General features: G+C 43.6%; 1 protein-coding gene across 3 annotated transcripts in view; it reads right to left on the bottom strand.

The window, feature by feature from the left end:
* The window catches only part of ANO6 (anoctamin 6), a 179,545-nt gene that overhangs the window by 52,771 nt on the left and 109,650 nt on the right, over nucleotides 1-17,124 (bottom strand). For all 3 annotated transcript variants that reach the window (XM_073619954.1, XM_073619955.1, XM_073619953.1), the window contains exons 6-8: nucleotides 15,648-15,761; nucleotides 12,449-12,564; nucleotides 8,687-8,821 (exon numbers count right to left, since the gene is read on the bottom strand). In XM_073619954.1, coding sequence (XP_073476055.1) covers nucleotides 8,687-8,821; nucleotides 12,449-12,564; nucleotides 15,648-15,761 — 365 coding nt within the window. The remainder of the gene's footprint in view (nucleotides 1-8,686; nucleotides 8,822-12,448; nucleotides 12,565-15,647; nucleotides 15,762-17,124) is intronic.

Here is a 17,124-nt window from a genome sequence, read left to right as displayed (position 1 = left end):
ATTACTTAATAGCTATTTTGATTGGTAAATTGACATATGGTACATAATGTGTACTTTCACCTTGTATACCATGCATTTGCATTCCAACAGGTACTGGAAATAAGCACTATCAGTCTTTACACCAATATACAGTAAGCGAGAAGCAATTGAAAGCTAGAACAGCAGCCAAATATTCTAAAAGGGCAATTTTGGTTTAGCAACTTAGTACTCATTTCACAAACCAAGTTTCCTGTGTTTGTTCTCCCTTTTGATCATTACATTTTCTATACAGATTAATAAACTCTCTCTCTAGTGGTGTCAGAAACCATGAAATCAGACCAAGACAGAAGTACAGTTAAATCACACTTGTTTAATAATAAAAGTAAAAACAAACGAGTCAAAACATAGCCAAAGTTTAGTAACCGGAATGGAAAGTCAGCCAAGCCAGAAGTCAGAGATCAATGTAGTGGAACAGCAAGCAGGATCTGGACCCAGAAGCGATGTCAGCAAAGCAAGTCTTGAACAGGATCGCAGGAGATCATTTCTGTGATGTTGACCAAGGCGAAGGCAGAGCTCCTCTGGACTGGACGGTTTAAGAAGGCAGGACTGACGAGCAGGATATCAACAGCTGAGTAACTGTGGAGAGATGAGCTGGCAATTAGCCGACAGCTGAGGGGCCAGCTCAGAGAAGGAAGGGCTGAGCCCAGCCCTGACAAGTGGTCGCCTGTATATCAGAGAATGTGCTCACCATTCTGTGCCAAGTGACTGTTTAGATATACTTGGCTCATTACAGAGAGTGTCATTTTTTAGCCAGATCAAATTAGTGCAGCACTAATATATTAAACTAGAATGTCCAAGTGTGAAATATATATAAATATAAGTTAATGAAATGAAGTCCGAAGTGTAATAAACACTAAGTTGTTCAATAAAATATGAAAACCATCCAGGGTGCCAATATCTAATAGTTGAGTGCAGAAACCAACACCACATGTGAAAGGAAGAGGACTAAGAACACTGCAGCAAGGAGCTTTTTTTTAATGCAGATTCCTTCCGGATCGAAGTGGTCCATGGTGGAGAGCATGCATATTTCTGTTGACTGCTCAGGTGGATTACTAATATTATATACATTATGTGTCTGAAAAATTCAGAGAATGGTCCGATATATCAGCGGCAACATGGGCCAGGTGCGCGTACATGCACCTGGCTATCCAGAGACACGTTGAGAAGCTCCACCTAGCATGATGTACACGTCACCATCAGGTTAAACCCACTGTGGGCAGTCGAATGTAGTCAGTGTGAGAGTTAGGGCCACAGTGCAATGGAGCAAGGAGTTAACATCAAGTTCTGCTACAAAATGGGGAAACCAACGACAGAGACACATGAAATGCTGGTGAAAGTGTACGGCACGGAAGCCGTGAGCAGAAAATGTGTTTCAGATTCAAACGCTTTTGTGACGGGAAGAAATCAACTGAGGATGAGCCACATTTGGGTCGGCTGTCGACAGGCAGAAACCCAGACATGATCGAGCGAGTGCGACAAATGCTGGCACAAGATCGGCAACTGACAATTGATGGCGGAGGAATTGGGCATTAGCAAGGACATGTTTCGCACCATCGTCCGAAAAAATTTGGGTAAGCGGAAGATCTGTTCCCGGTTTGTACCGCACAAGCTGACAGACGAACAGAAAGCAAAACGGATGGCAACCTCTGGAGATTTCATTACCATGTGTGACCAGGATCCATCCATTCTGAGAACCATCGTCACAGGGGATGAGACCTGTGCACAAATTTTTGGTTCAGCGTGGCATACCTGTTCTCGATCGTCCACCAAACTCTCCTGATCTGGCCCCTGCTGACTTCTTTCTGTTTCCCCGTCTGAAGAGAGTCTTGAAAGGTGCATGTTTTTCGGACATGGCGGCAATCCAAGAATGGGTGACAGCAGTTCTACAATTGATTCCTAAAGAGGCCTTTGCTACCAGTTAACTTTATGAACTTTGTCAAAAGTGTGTTGTGAATAACACGTGTTAAAATACATGCATTATTGTACTGCACCTCTGGTTGATCACTTTCACACACAGTATCTCACAAAAGTGAGTACACCCCTCACATTTTTATAAAATATTTTATTATATCTTTTCATGTAACAAAAAACTGAAGAAATGACACTTTGCTACAATGTAAAGTAGTGAGTGTACAGCTTGTATAACAGTGTAAATTTGCTATCCCCTCAAAATAACTCAACACACAGCCATTAATGTCTAAACCGCTGGCAACAAAAGTGAGTACACCCCTAAGTGAAAATATCCAAATTGGGCTCAAAGTGTCAATATTTTGTATGGCCACCATTATTTTCCAGCACTGCCTTAACCCCCTTGGGCATGGAGTTCACCAGAGCTTCACAGGTTGCCACCGGAGTCCTCTTCCACTCCTCCATGACGACATCACGGAGCTGGTGGAGGTTAGAGACCTTGCACTCCTCCACCTTCCATTTGAGGATGCCCCACAGATGCTCAATAGAGTTTAGGTCTGGAGACATGCTTGGCCAGTCCTTCACCTTTACCCTCAGATTCTTTAGCAAGGCAGTGGTCATCCTGGAGGCATGTTTGGGGCCGTTATGTTGGAATACTGACCTGCGGCCCAGTCTTCGAAGGGAGGGGATCATGCTCTGCATCAGTATATCACTGTACATGTTGGCATTCATTGTTCCCTCAGTGAACTGTAGCTCCCCAGTGCCAGCAGTACTTATACAGCCCCAGACCATGACACTCCCACCACCATGCTTGACTGTAGGCAAGACACACTTGTTTTTGTACTCTTCATCTGGTTGCTGCCACACACGCTTGACAAAATCTGAACCAAATAAGTTTTTCTTGGTCTCACCAGACCACAGGACATGGTTCCAGTAATCCATGTCCTTAGTCTGCTTGTCTTCAAACTGTTTGCAGACTTTCTTGTGCATCATCTTTAGAAGAGGCTTCCTTCTGGGACGACAGCCAAGCAGGCCAATTTGATGCAGTGTGCGGCGGATGGTCTGAGCACTGACAGGCTGACCCCCCACCCCTTCAACCTCTGCAGCATTGCTGGCAGCACTCATACGTCTGTTTCCCAAAGACAACCTCTGGATATGACACTGAGCATGTGCACTCAACTTCTTTGGTTCGACCATGGCGAGGCCTATTCTGAGTGGAACCTGTCCTGTTAAACCGCTGTATGGTCTTGGCCACCGTGCTGCAGCTCAGTTTCAGGGTCTTGGCAATCTTCTTCTAGCCTAGGCCATCTTTATGTAGATCAACAATTTTTTTTTCAGATCCTCAGAGTTCTTTGCCATGAGGGGCCATGTTGAACTTCCAGTGACCAGTATGAGAGAGTGAGAGCGATGACACCAAATTTACCACACCTGCTCCCCATTCACACTTGAGACCTTGTAACACTAACGAGTCACGTGTCACATTGGGAGGGAAAATGGCTAATCAGGCCCAATTTGGACATTTTCACTTAGGGGTGTACTCTTATGTTGCTAGCAGTTTAGACATTAATGGCTGTGTGTTGAGTTATTTTGAGGGGACAGCAAATTTACACTGTTATACAAGCTGTACACTCACTACTTTACATTGTAGAAAAGTGTCATTTCTTCAGTGTTGTTACAAAAAAAGATATAATAAAATATTTACAATTGTGAGGGGTGTACTCACTTTTGTAAGATACTGTATATACAGTATAAAAAATGCCAAAAAGACTAGAGTTTTCAAGACACTCACTGATATGGTAATTTTATGTTAACAATTGTTTCTCTGACAAGTACATGTGTATTAATTGAATGTGTATGTTAATGCATGAAGGAGATAAAGCAACCATCATTGGTGTTTGTGTTATGCTGGAGGTAACTATAACATTAAGGTGGAAAGACACTGCATCTGAGCACTACAAACCAAAAAAATTATTTAATTAATTTTTAATATTGAAAGCAAACTTCCAAATATATCCACATCTCCATGCTTTATTTTGTTGTGAAATATTAAAAAAAAAAAAACCCTAGCATTTCTGGTAAAGGCAGATGATTCATTTAGCATTTACTTCCTGGAATCCATCTGCCCTTAGCACAGGCATGCAGGTGTTCCGTCAGCGTAGGCGACATGTCAAATTTTGTAACAGAAGTGACGTTCCGTCAAGGCCATCTTGGTACACACCGCAGTCGCCCACAGTAAGGATACAGTGAGAAGGCAGCAAGTGGATATCTTTTTACACCCAACGGAGTCTGCCATTTCACACTTATTTTTATCAGTAAACTGAGCTTATATAGTGAAATACAGTATTTTAAAAACAGTCTGACACTTTTGATATTGAATTTTAAAAAGCAGCGGTGTTCTGTCAGATCAGCAAACCTGTGAGATTTGCAGGCTCGCCGCTGCTTTTAAAATTCAACATCAAAAGAGTCAGACGGATTTCAAAATACTGTATTTCACTATATAAGCTCAGTTTACTGGTAGTGAAACTGCACTATGGCACAAAGTGGAAACACTTTGCCATTTCTCACCTGACCCACATCTTCCGAGATGGGAAGCTGAGGTAATTTTCAGAACTTAGAGAGGCCTTTCGATTCCCCTCCACAATGCACTTCTACTACATGCAGCTTCAACATGCGGTCAAGGCACAGGGAGGAGGGGGATCAATGGGTCTTGGATTCTACCTCCATCTTCAATCACTTGTTTGAGGTCACCACCTATAAAGGATTTATCTCCTGCAGCTATGCCATGCTCCTCAACCTTTTCCATAGGGACTCACCTCATAAGGCAGTGTCACAGTGGGAATGGGATGTTGGGGTCTTTGAAGAGGAGCAGTGGGAGGAAGCCCTACAGGCTATTCCCCAGTGCTCTCTGAACGTGGCTCAGTGCCTGTCGCAACTATATATCCTCCTGAGGGTCCACTACACACCGGCCAGGTTGGCCCGCATGGGGGTGGGCCATGACTCCACCTGCACCAAATGCAATAGAGATATTGGAGATTTGATACACCTCCTATGGAGATGCCTAAAGCTCCATTTATATTGGAAGCAGGTCTTAGACACACTTAATAGGGTCTTCCAGATTATGATCCCAGCTGATCCCAAGCACTGCCTGCTGGGTATTATAGACATACTTCGGATTGAAGATATCCCTATACAGGCTGTAGCAAGAGCTCTCTTCCAGGCAAGAAAAATTATTCTGAGACACTGGAAATCCATGGAGCCCCCCACGTGGCAGGAATGGACTACCCAAATGGGTTACACTATTCGATTGGACAAGCTCATTTATCAACACAGGGGTACAAGCGACAAATTTAGTTATGGGCCCCATGGTTGGATGTCCCGGACCTAGCCCCAGTAGATCTGGTGTATGTAAACACTTGTAAACACTTTTACCCTGCCTCTCTGAAGACCTGGATGATTGATTGTATGGCTGTACTTTACGTTGATGGATAAGGTGTTATTTGAGTGCATGGGCGAGTGGGGTGTCATTCTGCAGAATGTTTTGTATAATGTACTGAATTTATATATACTTAAATTTACAGATCTAGTGTACCTGTTTTACTCGGGACCATGTATATACAATTTCTTTCTATGCTAAAAACTTACTGTTTGAGAAAAAAAAAAGAAATAGAACAATATCACATATGCACAAGGCTAGGAACACATCCAAGCGACAATTTCATAAAATAGAACTGCTGGCAAAATCAGGTTGAGAACTAACTCCAGATGTTGGAGTGAATTGTTCAACTCAATAAGAACAGATGTAGAGAACGCTTGTTTTCATTTTTTTTTTTTTAAGGTAAAGATTTCTTGTAGCTGCAATGGAAACAAGCAATACTTTTGTGAGAAGAATGAAAAAATAGTGATGTATAGTCAGTATGCTTTCTGTTGCATATGCAGAGATTATGTACCTATTAACTACACAGTTAAAAGCCTGAGAAGAGACGAGGTTGCTTGCAAGATACTGCAACAATAAAGAGTCTCAGGACTTCTCCGAGCTTGTAAAAATCTTTGCACCTTTGTTCTACAGTTTAACACACCTGATTATTAAAGTGGATGTAAACCTGAATTTTTTTTTTAACGTCATAATGTAGAGTATAAGATTTCCTATCATTTGAGCCCAGTCTTGCCACAAAGAGTTAATCCAGCTCTGAGCAATCCTCTTTTATTGTTCAGTGAGATAAAACTTGACAAACAGAGAAAAACTTTGTCAAATCCTCCCCCTTGCTTAAGACTTAAAGTGGATGTAAACCCGAAATTTTTTTTTTTTTTTTTTTGATATCATACTGTAGAGTATAAGATTTCCTATCATTTGAGCCCAGTCTTGCCACACAGAGTTAATCCATCTCTGAGCAATCCCCTTTTATTGTTCAGTGAGAGAAATCTTGACAAACTGACAAAAACTTTGTCAAATCCTCCCCCTTGCTGTGAGTGACAGCCTAAGACACAGGCATTATTTTTTAATTCCCTCCCACTCCTTTCTTCAGCAGCTCTGCAAGGATTGGCTGTTCCACACCTCACCATGATTTGGCATGCTGAAGTCATGTGGTTACTTTCCCGTCTTTTCACTGGATGTTAGAGATCATAGCAGAAGTTCAGCAGAAGTTCAGTGTTAGAAATGCATATTGACAAGGACTGTAGAGGTGGGCGGGGAGTCTACTGACATCACGACTCCACCCACCGAGCTCCAGACAACAGACCCACCCACAGAATCTGCAGTTTTTCGGGTCTCATAACAGACAGAGGGGAGACATTTGACAGGTAAAGAGACATGCAGGAGGCGTGTATATCCTTATAGATAATCCCTATGGCAGTAGTTTAGAAAGGATGACATTGGGTTTACATCCACTTTAAGAAGTCTGGATCCGCCAGGTGCCTGGACGGATACCTATCTCAGCCTCTCAGTGAGCCCCTGAGAGCCTGAGATGGCCGCTCCCCGCCCCTCCACAGCTCAGCGCTCCAGTGAGGAGAGCTGCTGAATGACAGGCAGCAGCTCTTCGCTTGGGGAGATGTGATAACCGATCCATCGGCGATGTTCGATCGTTCGGTTCTCAGTGCAGAGGCGGCGGGGGGAAAGATGCAGCATCAGACCGATGCTGCATCCACCTAGGTAAGGATTAATCTGGAAATAAAAAAATATATACTTCTCTTTTAACTTCTCCCACCTCAGAATAACTAAAGTTCTGGTGTTTCTTTTTAAACCCTGGCTAAAGATCTATATTTCTAAAGGCCAAGGATGTGTGGGAAAGACTGAGTTACTGTACATATAGGTAAACAATTAAGCAGTATGGACTGATTGAACCTCTTTATTTAGTGATCTGTATACTTAAAGTGGTTGTCATATGCATTAAGATAAGAAACTTTCTGTGTGCAGCAGCCCCTCTCAGCCCCCCTAATATTTATCTGAAACCAATCTGATCCAGCGATGTTTCAGGAGTGTCTGGGCTGTCCCGGACTCTCCCTCCCAATTGGCTGAGATGGCAGCATGGCGCCATTGGCTTCCGCTGCTGTCAAAGCCTGTGAGCCAATGAGAAAAGAGAGGGGTCAGGGCCGAACAATGGCTCTATGTCTGAATGGACATACAGAGCAGCGGTTCGGGTGCCCACATAGCAAGCTTCTAGCTGTGGGGGCGCGCGGCAGGGAGGAGGGGCCAGAAGCGTTGGCGAGGGACCAAAGAAGAGGAGGGTCGGGGCTGCTTTGTGCAAAACCACTACACAATGCAGGTACGTATAACATGTTTGTTATTGTTAAAGAAAAAAAACAGACTTTAGCATCACTTTAAAAAGGCAAAGTTCACCTGTAAAAAAAAAATTGCATTTTTTTTTTCTGGAGCATGCGGAGCGGTACACCTGCGGATGCAATGCCAGGATCCAGCAGAATCTCATTCTAGATGTCTGCCTATATGGGAGGTTACTGGAGAGGAGGAATACAATGAACTACGAGAGTGTTCACCAGCGCCCTCTGAGTTCACTGAGAACTACAAGTCACCCTAGCAGTGGAATATGGTAGCTGTAGTTCCTTCATTCACGTGCACGGCTGTGCTCTTTTTAAATAATGACAGCGGGTACGGGAAGAAGATCCCCCTCCCGCTGTCACAGCAGGGAGATCAGAGGGGAACAGGCAGGTGCTCTTTGGTAATGTTATAGCCTAAATACGGATGTAACATGTTACCAAAGGTGAACTTATCTGTTAAAGTTAACGAATATAAAATGTAAAATTATTATAATATTTGTCACAATGTATTTCAAATACTTTTACTTTTTGGAGAATCTTGCACATTTACTTCCTAGAATGCAGTGACATGTATTCAGTAAGCCCTGTGAGTAGGCACTGCTAAGTCACAGAATGCACAGAGCCTGCCTTCTGAATTACAGGGGTAATGAATGGAGAAGTTTCAAGAGGTGGAGTCAGTACAAGAACCACTGCTTGCAGGCAGCAAGGGCTATGTAGTCCTTAGAAATCAAAAGTAAACTAAAGGAATGAGCAGAAAAGCTGCAAAGTATGCAGGGAATCCAGGAAGTTGTGGAAAGAGATGGCCAGCTGACAGGCAGCAATCACAACATCAAATGGGATTTTTCAGGTAAGCTTATATTGGATTGTCAAAAATAACTATTGTTTGCATTTCCACTACAATGCTGATGTTAAAAAATGAAAGCGTATGCTGTGATTTTAGATCTTGTTTAGGGGTAACTGTCCTGCTTACCTCCATGTACAGGATTCCTGGGATTTATAGCCATATAAGAAACATGCAAGTCCCACTACTGCTGCCAGCAGCAACATGCGGGTGTAGAAACCCAGCCAGGCAAAATAGATTCCAATTTTTTCACCATAGTATTTTCTGTAGAATGACAAAAAAAAATGAATCACTTTTCACGAAGACCATGATGACAAACTCATAAAAAATACATAATCTGGTAGCGAGCATAGCCTTTTTTTTGGGTAGCTGATGTGTAGGAACAAATAGAGGTGAGGTATTGATATTATCGGATATATAGTAGAATTCAGTCCTCCACAGGATGGACAAATAAAGTTGAGTTGAGTTGCATCTTGATATAGCGCGGTCCTTTACCTCGGAGGGTCCCGATGCGCTTACAAACACATACACATACTAGGGCCAATTTGTTAAGACAGGATCAGATTAACCTACCAGCATGTCTTTGGAATGTGGGTGGAAACCGGAGTACCCGGAGGAAACCCACGCAGGCACAGGGAGAACATGCAAACTCCAGGCAGATGGTGTCATGGTCGGGATTTGAACCAGCGACCCTATTGCTGCTAGGTGAAAGTGCTATCCACTACACCACTGTGTAGGGGTGAGGCATTGATATTGTATATTTCGTAGAATTCAATCCTCCATCACAGGGGCTGGTATACAGTGAAGGTGCCATGTAGGTGGACCTTGTTCTGATCTCGGGCTGTTGCCTTTCTAAAGGTCTCTCAGTGGATGACAAAACTCTGGGGTGGGTATTGAGGAGCACCCAGTAAAAAAGTTAATGACACAAAAAGATCAAATCGAAGTAATTACTGAACAGAGTATTAAACAAAGCCAACACACGTCGGGGAGAAATACCTCCCCTTCCTTGGGGATGAAACTATGGATATGAATAGACTCACAATGAGGTACAATTAGGAAACTTCGGTAAGGGCTTGACCCAAACTGTCAAACCCTTACGTTTCCTAATTGTATCTCATTGCGAGTCCATTTGTACCCATGATTTTAATATGGAGGAAGGAGGAGGCATTTGCTCTGAAACATGTTGGCTTTGTTTGATACCTTTGTTCAGTAACTACTTTGATTTTATCTTTTTGTATCAAACTTTTGTACTGTTTTGGACCGTTTTGTCCTCAATACCCACCCCGGAATTTTGTTTTTTTCTTTGGTAGGAAATACATTGTATTCCTTTACTGTCAACAAAAACTAGTTCTCCTTTCCTTTCTCCTAGCAATTTTTCTTTGTTCCATCATTGTCTTCTGCACCTGTAAGATACAGAATAGAGCAGCCTAATGCCCGGATGGTTGTATTATCACCGACCACCCAATGGCCAAATTAGAAAGACACTGGCTGGGGAAGGAGCTGGAACACCACAAACAGAGGTAAATTTGCCATAATCTGCAAGTATGGTGTGCATACTTGCACAACATGGCAAGTGTTCTTACCAGAACTCAGACCTCAATTCCTCTTCAAGTACCTCAACGAACACAGAAGAGCCCAATCCAGCATTATACTGGCCAAAGTATCAGGTTCACTATACTGTATACTCCCCAATGAATCAATTTTTTTGTCACTGCTCAGTTCTGGAATTACTTGGTACTTCCAAGTATTAGGAAATATGTCTTTTCTTACCCCCCACAATGCAGTGTTTATTACCTAAATGGCAAATTGGCAGTTTCAAGTGCCATCACACGAAAGTGAGGAGAGCATACACAGCCCCATGTAAGGTTTGACTTTGCTTAAAGTGGTTCTAAAGCCTTAAGGTTTTTTACCTTAATGCATTCTATGCATTAAGGTAAAAAAACCTTTTGTGCTGCGGTTTCCCCCTCAGCCCCCCCTTTTTTTCTTACCCTAATCTAAACCGAGCCAGCAATGTGCACAAGAGCACCAGCTCTCGCCACTGTCTCCCTCCTCATCGGGCAGATTGATAGCAGTGGCACCCATTGGCTCCCACTGCTGTCAATCTAGTGCTGTGAAGCAGGGGGTGGGGCTGAGTCGCCAGTCTGTGTCAATAGACGCAGACTGGGCGGCTCGGGAGCAAGCACGAACTTGCCGAAGAGGATGGGTATGGAGCGCCAGCAGGGGACCCCAGAAAAGGAGGATCAGGGCTGCTCTGAGCAAAACTATTGTGCATAGCAAGTAAGTATAACATGTTTGTTATGTTATTAAAAATCAAGGGTTTAATATCAATTTAACAAATCACACCCTGCACTGGATTCCCAGGTGGGCTGGCAGCAAACAGGGTGCTGGAGCAGAAGTGGAAGATAGTTACATATCCATACATTCATCCCTGAAAGCACAGGACCCTAAAAGTGTTCAGGCTGTGGGCAGCAGGGTTGGAAGTTGCACCTGTACCTTCCGGGCACTATATAACCACCAGGAAGGTCGCACTGCATCTACACAGCCCTTTGCACAAGGAGCCTAACCTGGCAAAAAAACCCACAAGCAATGTAATGCTTTGTAAGCTCTAACTCAAGAACAATATACATTTTTGTGTAAATTCCATAACAGTCACACTTCTGCCATGTGGCATGTTTAAGGAGCCACTCATCTAATCACTGTGGAATGTTTCATCAGAAGGTTTCAAGAGTTTGAGAGCGATTTAGAGAAGGAACACAAGGCTTTGTAACACCACCATTTTCATGTTATTACTTTTATAAATCAGCTATTGCATTTTGCATTTCTAATGTGCCAACATGACTTATGATTGTGTAAATTTTTTTGTTAATTTTAAGATAGTTTGTTTTAATTGATCATATTAAAGCAAATCTGGCAGGGAAAAAAAAGAGAGAAATGGGAGGTGTTTTTGAAGGTGGAAATTTAGTAAAACATTAAATGTAATATGCAGATTGATATGGATTCTTGGGTTCTCTTAAAGCCCAACTCTTGGAATTATGCAAGTCGAAGAGTATGCAATTTTCATTCCTTCCAAGTTGCTCGATAACCCCATCAACACTGATCCCTCCTGCACCGCTATTGTGTTCTGCCACTTGGGAGCCTTCCCTGCAGACAAAAACACAACGGTCAGTGTTGAAGGCTTTTGGCCAGCAGCACTACTTGTTTGGGAAAAACCTGACAGGCTAGTTGTACACAATTTGATCGATGGATCGACCAGGGTGCACATACATGGATTGAAATTCAGACAGTACCTGCCGAACTTTAGAGAAAGTGTACCTTGCAGTGTGCCCCCTCTCCCGCACTGCAATGGTTACATGTTCATTATGTCCAAGGTCTAGAAGAATGGGCAGTATTACTTAACCTAACCCCCAACCTGCCCAGCTCTGGTGCTGCCCTCCCCAAATCTCTAGCTGTGGGTGATTCCTCAGCGTAATCACATACAATACAGGGCCTTTTAACCCTGCACTGAACATGCAGGGGTGAGCATGTGACCCCAAGCAGCTTAGAGAAGAGGCTACGTGGGACCCTTTGCACTGTCGAAGCGCAGAATTAGGTCAGCATTTCTCCTTATTCTGGCACCCCTAGACATAATGAGCATTTAGAAGCAAGTGCAGGAGATAGGGGCACTGCTGTAACAGTAGATTTTTTTTTATAATTCCTGGAGGTGGGCTTTAAGTGACATAAATATGGTTTGTTTGCAGTGACAAATGAACCCCTTGATATAGGGGCAATAGGGAGGGTGAGTTGTAGCTTAATAGAAGAAAAAAAAAATACATTTTAGTCAGCAAAATATGAAACGTGCCTGATTTAAGATCTAACAATATGGTTAAAAAAGCATTTGCCTACTTCCCATACCTTACAAGATCTAAAGGCTGCAGCTTGTAAAAGCTAAGAGGGTGGGCCCATTCTCTGTACAGCAGGTATCTTTCATTAAGGCTTTTTGCATCCTCTGACTTGACATTAAATCTACCCTGTAGAATACATACAAATGTTATAAGTAAACTCAAAAAAACAGGACAGGTAAAAGAGGGACAATTTGGGAGACAGTTAAAATGTAAAGCAAAACAGCTGTAAGCTAATATTAGGCTGAGTGTCAACAGCTTAATGCACAGTTATATACACAGTATGTAAATTGTCTTTCTAGGCATTTGTGGTTCTGTTTAGGAACTCTTATGATAAGGCACCTCTGCCACACATCCTAGCTAATTTAGGCTGGTGATTTGCACTGCATTTAAACAATACTACACAATGCGATTACCGTATTTATTAAAACTGGAGAGTGCAAATTCTGGTGAAGCACTGCAATAAAACCAATCAGCCGATAGGTTGTATTGTCAAAGCTTAAAGCGGAGTTTCAGGCTTTTTTCAGTTTATTAAAAGTCAGCAGCTACACAAAGTGTAGCTGCTGACTTTTAATAAAACAGACACTCACCTGTCCTACGGTCCAGCGATGTGGCCGCTCTAAGCCTCGCTCCTCTCCCCCTCCTCTCCGCAGCGCTGCCATAGAAACTGTGGGCACTGGGCTGTGACAGCTTGCCGCTTTATGGCAGGGCGCGCTCTGCGCATGCACGGGTCGTGCTTTTCGAGTGGACAGGCAATCTTCTAGGACCTGTGACGTGACCCAGAAGATTGCCGAGAGGGAGGGGCCTGAAGTCAGAAGCAGCAAGTGGGACAGGAAGTCCCTCTCAAAACTAGGCACCCACTCCCCCCCCAAAAAATGACATGCCAAATGTGGCATGTAAGGGGGCGAGGAGTGCTTAAAGCGGACGTTCCACTTTTGGGTTGAACTCCGCCTTAGCCCTGGTTCACATTGATGCTACGTTGAAGATTTCAGGTGCTACTTGATAGACATCTGTGTGGCTTCATACACAGATGTGTATTGAAGTTGCACCTGAAATCAGCAAAAGTAATGCAGGAACTACTTTTGCAAATCAGTGCAGCGCCGCAAAATTGGTGTCGCGCCAATTAGAACAGTGTCATTGCCTTCAATAGGCTGCGACTTGTCATGCAATTTGATCTCTCAAATCGAATGACAAATCGCTCCAATGTGAACCTAGGCTTAGTTGATCAAGCTGAAGTGAGAAGCTGATTGGCTACCATGCACAGCAGCAGCAGATTTTTCACTCTCTAGTTTTAGTAAATCAACCCCAGTGGCTTTGTGGTGAAGACCCCTTTCACACTGAGGAGTTTTTCAAGCACTTTTGCCTTAAAAAAAGTACCCGAAAAGCTCACGAAAACTGCTTCCCATTAAAATCAATGTATCCCTTTACACTGGAGTAGTGCACTGGCTGGAGGTAAAAAACTCCTGCAAGCAGCATCTTTGGAGCATGTTTGGAGAGCTAAAAAAAAGCGCCTCAAAAGTTCTTCAAAAACGCCTGAAAAGCACTTAAGGAACTTCGACGCTGGGGCGGGCGGCGTAGGCGGCGCTTTACTGTCGTTTTTGCAGCGTTTTTCGGCAGCTAGCGGGGCGCCTTTAACCCCCGCTAACAGACGAAAAAGGGTTGATTTCAATGGGCAGGGGTGCTTTAGGAGTGGCTCAAAGATGCTGCTTGCAGGACTTTTTAGGCAACTTTCACATTGAGGCGCTTTACAGGTGCTACAGCGCTAAAAATAGCGCCTGCATAGAGCATGTAAAGAGCCTCTCCTGTCTCTCCAATGTGAAAGCCCGAGTGCTTTCACACTGGGGCGGTGCGCTTGCAGCACGGAAAAAAAAGTCCTGCAAGCAGCATCTTTGTAGCGCTGCAGGAGTGGTGTATACATCGCTCCTAAGGCGCCTCTGCCCATTGAAATCAATGGGCAGCGCCGCCAAACCGCCACTGCAGCGGCGCTTTGCGGGCGGTTTTAACCCTTTTTTGGCCGATAGCGGGGGGGTTAAAAGTGCCCCGCTAGCGGCCGAATAGCACCGCTAAAACGACGGTAAAGCGCCGCTAAAAATAGCAGCGCTTTACCACCGACGCCTGCCCACTCGCCCCAGTGTGAAAGTAGCCTTTGCAACCTGCCAGCGCACCGCTGCAGTGTGAAAGCACTTGGGCTTTCACACTGGAGTGACACGAGAGGTGCTTTGCAGGCGCTATATTTAGCGCTATAGCGCCTGCAAAGCGCCTCAGTGTGAAAGTAGCCTTGGTGTTTTACTGGCACTTTAAAAGGGCATCAGTGTGAAAGGGGTCTAACACTCATGCCTTACAGCACTGTGATCCTTGGTTCTATATGACGTTTCCCCTGTGCTTGCATGGGTTTCCTCCCACATATTGGTAAGTTAATTAGGTGCTGTCTAAACTGACCCTAGTAAGTGTATGCATGTGAGATAGGGACCTTAAATTGTAAGCTCTTTGAGGGCAAGGACTGTATGTACAGTATGTAAAGCATTGTGTAAATTATTGGTGCTTTATAAATTTATGTAATCAATAAAATACTACCTAGTCACCAGATCACCCTCAGTCTGCTGATTGGATAATGCATATGCAGCAGCAAATCATTGAAGTCATCCATGTGGTCTCCCCTTTTGTACACATGTCTAGGGACGGAGACTGACAGAACTGTACAAAGTAACAGAACTTTAGTGATGATGCTCCATCTCCCAGCATCATTTTTGCACAAAAGGGCCGGTGAACACCAGACGCAGTCCAGCATGTTTTTATTCTGCATCAACAGTGTTTTCCATGTATTCCAATAGCCCTAGTTCACACCAGCGCGACAGTAGAAGAACATGCTGCATTTTTTATGTATGGAACGCATCAAAAACACATGTAAACTTGTAAAACTTGTAAGCATGCAGAAATAAACCTGGAACGCAGAAATTGTGGTGTGAACCGGCCCTAAAATTGATTACAGGAAACGGAGTTTAGATTCTGGTACTTATACAACTTGTATGTAAAATATATTTAATAATATTAAGGCATACACACGAGGATAACATTTTGCTTTTCTGATATTTGCCTGGACTTTGGCATTCAATTTGTTTTACATTAAAATATCAAAAAGATCACCAAAATGAACATAAAAACAAAATCTGTGGAAGAATGTCAAGAAAACCAAAGCATGCAAAAGTTCTTACATCATGAAGAGGAAATGCTGCCTTATAAATGCCAGAATCCAAGAGTTTATTAATGCCAAATTTTTTCACATTATCCTTCACAGCATATTCAACCCGAGAGAGTATAAAATGGACCTACAAGAAAACACACAAGGCTGAAAATATCCAATATAATTAAGTTTTAGAACAAAAGCCTCTGCTGTTTGTTATATACAGTAGGTGCAGAGATCAGTTTTTACTGAGATTACTGACTAATATTGATCAACTCACTACTGCCAGAGGCCTCAAACTAGCCACAGACATGAGAGTTCATCTCTGACATGACTAAAGCTGCCCAACCACCAGCAGCAGGAAAAAAAATTGCTCTATTCCCCCATCAACACAGTCAGCGTTGATGGGGGAATCCTTCCCGTGGAGCTATGGTGTACTCCCAGTGAAAAGGGGGGGGGGGGGGGGCGGAGCCATCCTCATGGGAAGAACACAATGATTACTGCTAGCAATAAATTGCATGTAAAATCAGGCAGGCTGGTTGTACTCAAGTTCATTGATTGATTAACTTGAGTACATTCAGCCTGCCCAGCCGAGATTCGTACCGTCTGTGGCCACCTTTACATTACCTAATGCAATTGACAAAGGCTGAATTTAGTATTGATCCTTTCATGGTTTGGATGTTTCAAAGCCAAACTCCAAGCAACACCTAATTTTAGTTTTTGCAGAGTAGGCTAGAGGCAGAAGTTCCTTCAGGTTTTTATTGCAGTCCGTGACCATATTGGAAAAATTTCCTTTCTTCTGGTAACATAGGGAAGGATTAGGACATCTGTCAAGTTATTACGGTCTGTGTCTATCTTTCCCGGTGTCAACGGCTGCCCTAATTTCCTGTTTCTTTCATTCTGTCACAGGAAAAAGAAGAGAGGTAAAATCTCCCTAACTGGACAGCAAAACCCTACAGAAGAATTTACTCATCACAAGACTGTCCATTCTAGGACAAGTGACAGTGTCTTTGCAAGAAGGTCCCTTGACCACTAATGAGCAACCTGACAGTGGCCCCCCCACCAGTCCCTCCAACATCTCAACCAGCAACAATTGATCCATCAATCGACTTCAGTACAACCAGCCTTGGATTGTTTGCATGCAATCACTGCCAGTGGCTATAGCTGCCAGCAGTGATCCTTGTTCTCTGCTGGCAGGGAAGGCCACCTTTACCGTTTTCCCCATCGGCAGAACACAATAGCAATGAGGGAGGAACTCAGTCAGTGTTTATGGAGAGAATCAAGCAATTTTCTTTCCTTCCACCCATGGTGGAAGGAAACAAGATTGCATTACTTATGGCAGGGTTCTAAATTTTAAGTCCTGAGCTACTAGCAAGGCCTTAGGCCTCTTTCACACGGGGCAGATCAGTCATGATCCGCCCCGTGAACATCCGCTTGCTCAGCGGGGATAGCTCCGCCGATCCCCGCTGAGCAGGAAGATGACAGGTGCATCGCTGCACACTGTGCAG

The sequence above is a fragment of the Aquarana catesbeiana genome, linkage group LG03 (genome assembly GCF_042186555.1).
Source record: "Aquarana catesbeiana isolate 2022-GZ linkage group LG03, ASM4218655v1, whole genome shotgun sequence".
NCBI lineage: Eukaryota > Metazoa > Chordata > Amphibia > Anura > Ranidae > Aquarana > Aquarana catesbeiana.
Note: the sequence above shows the minus strand (reverse complement) of the source record. Positions and strands in the feature narration are given on the sequence as shown.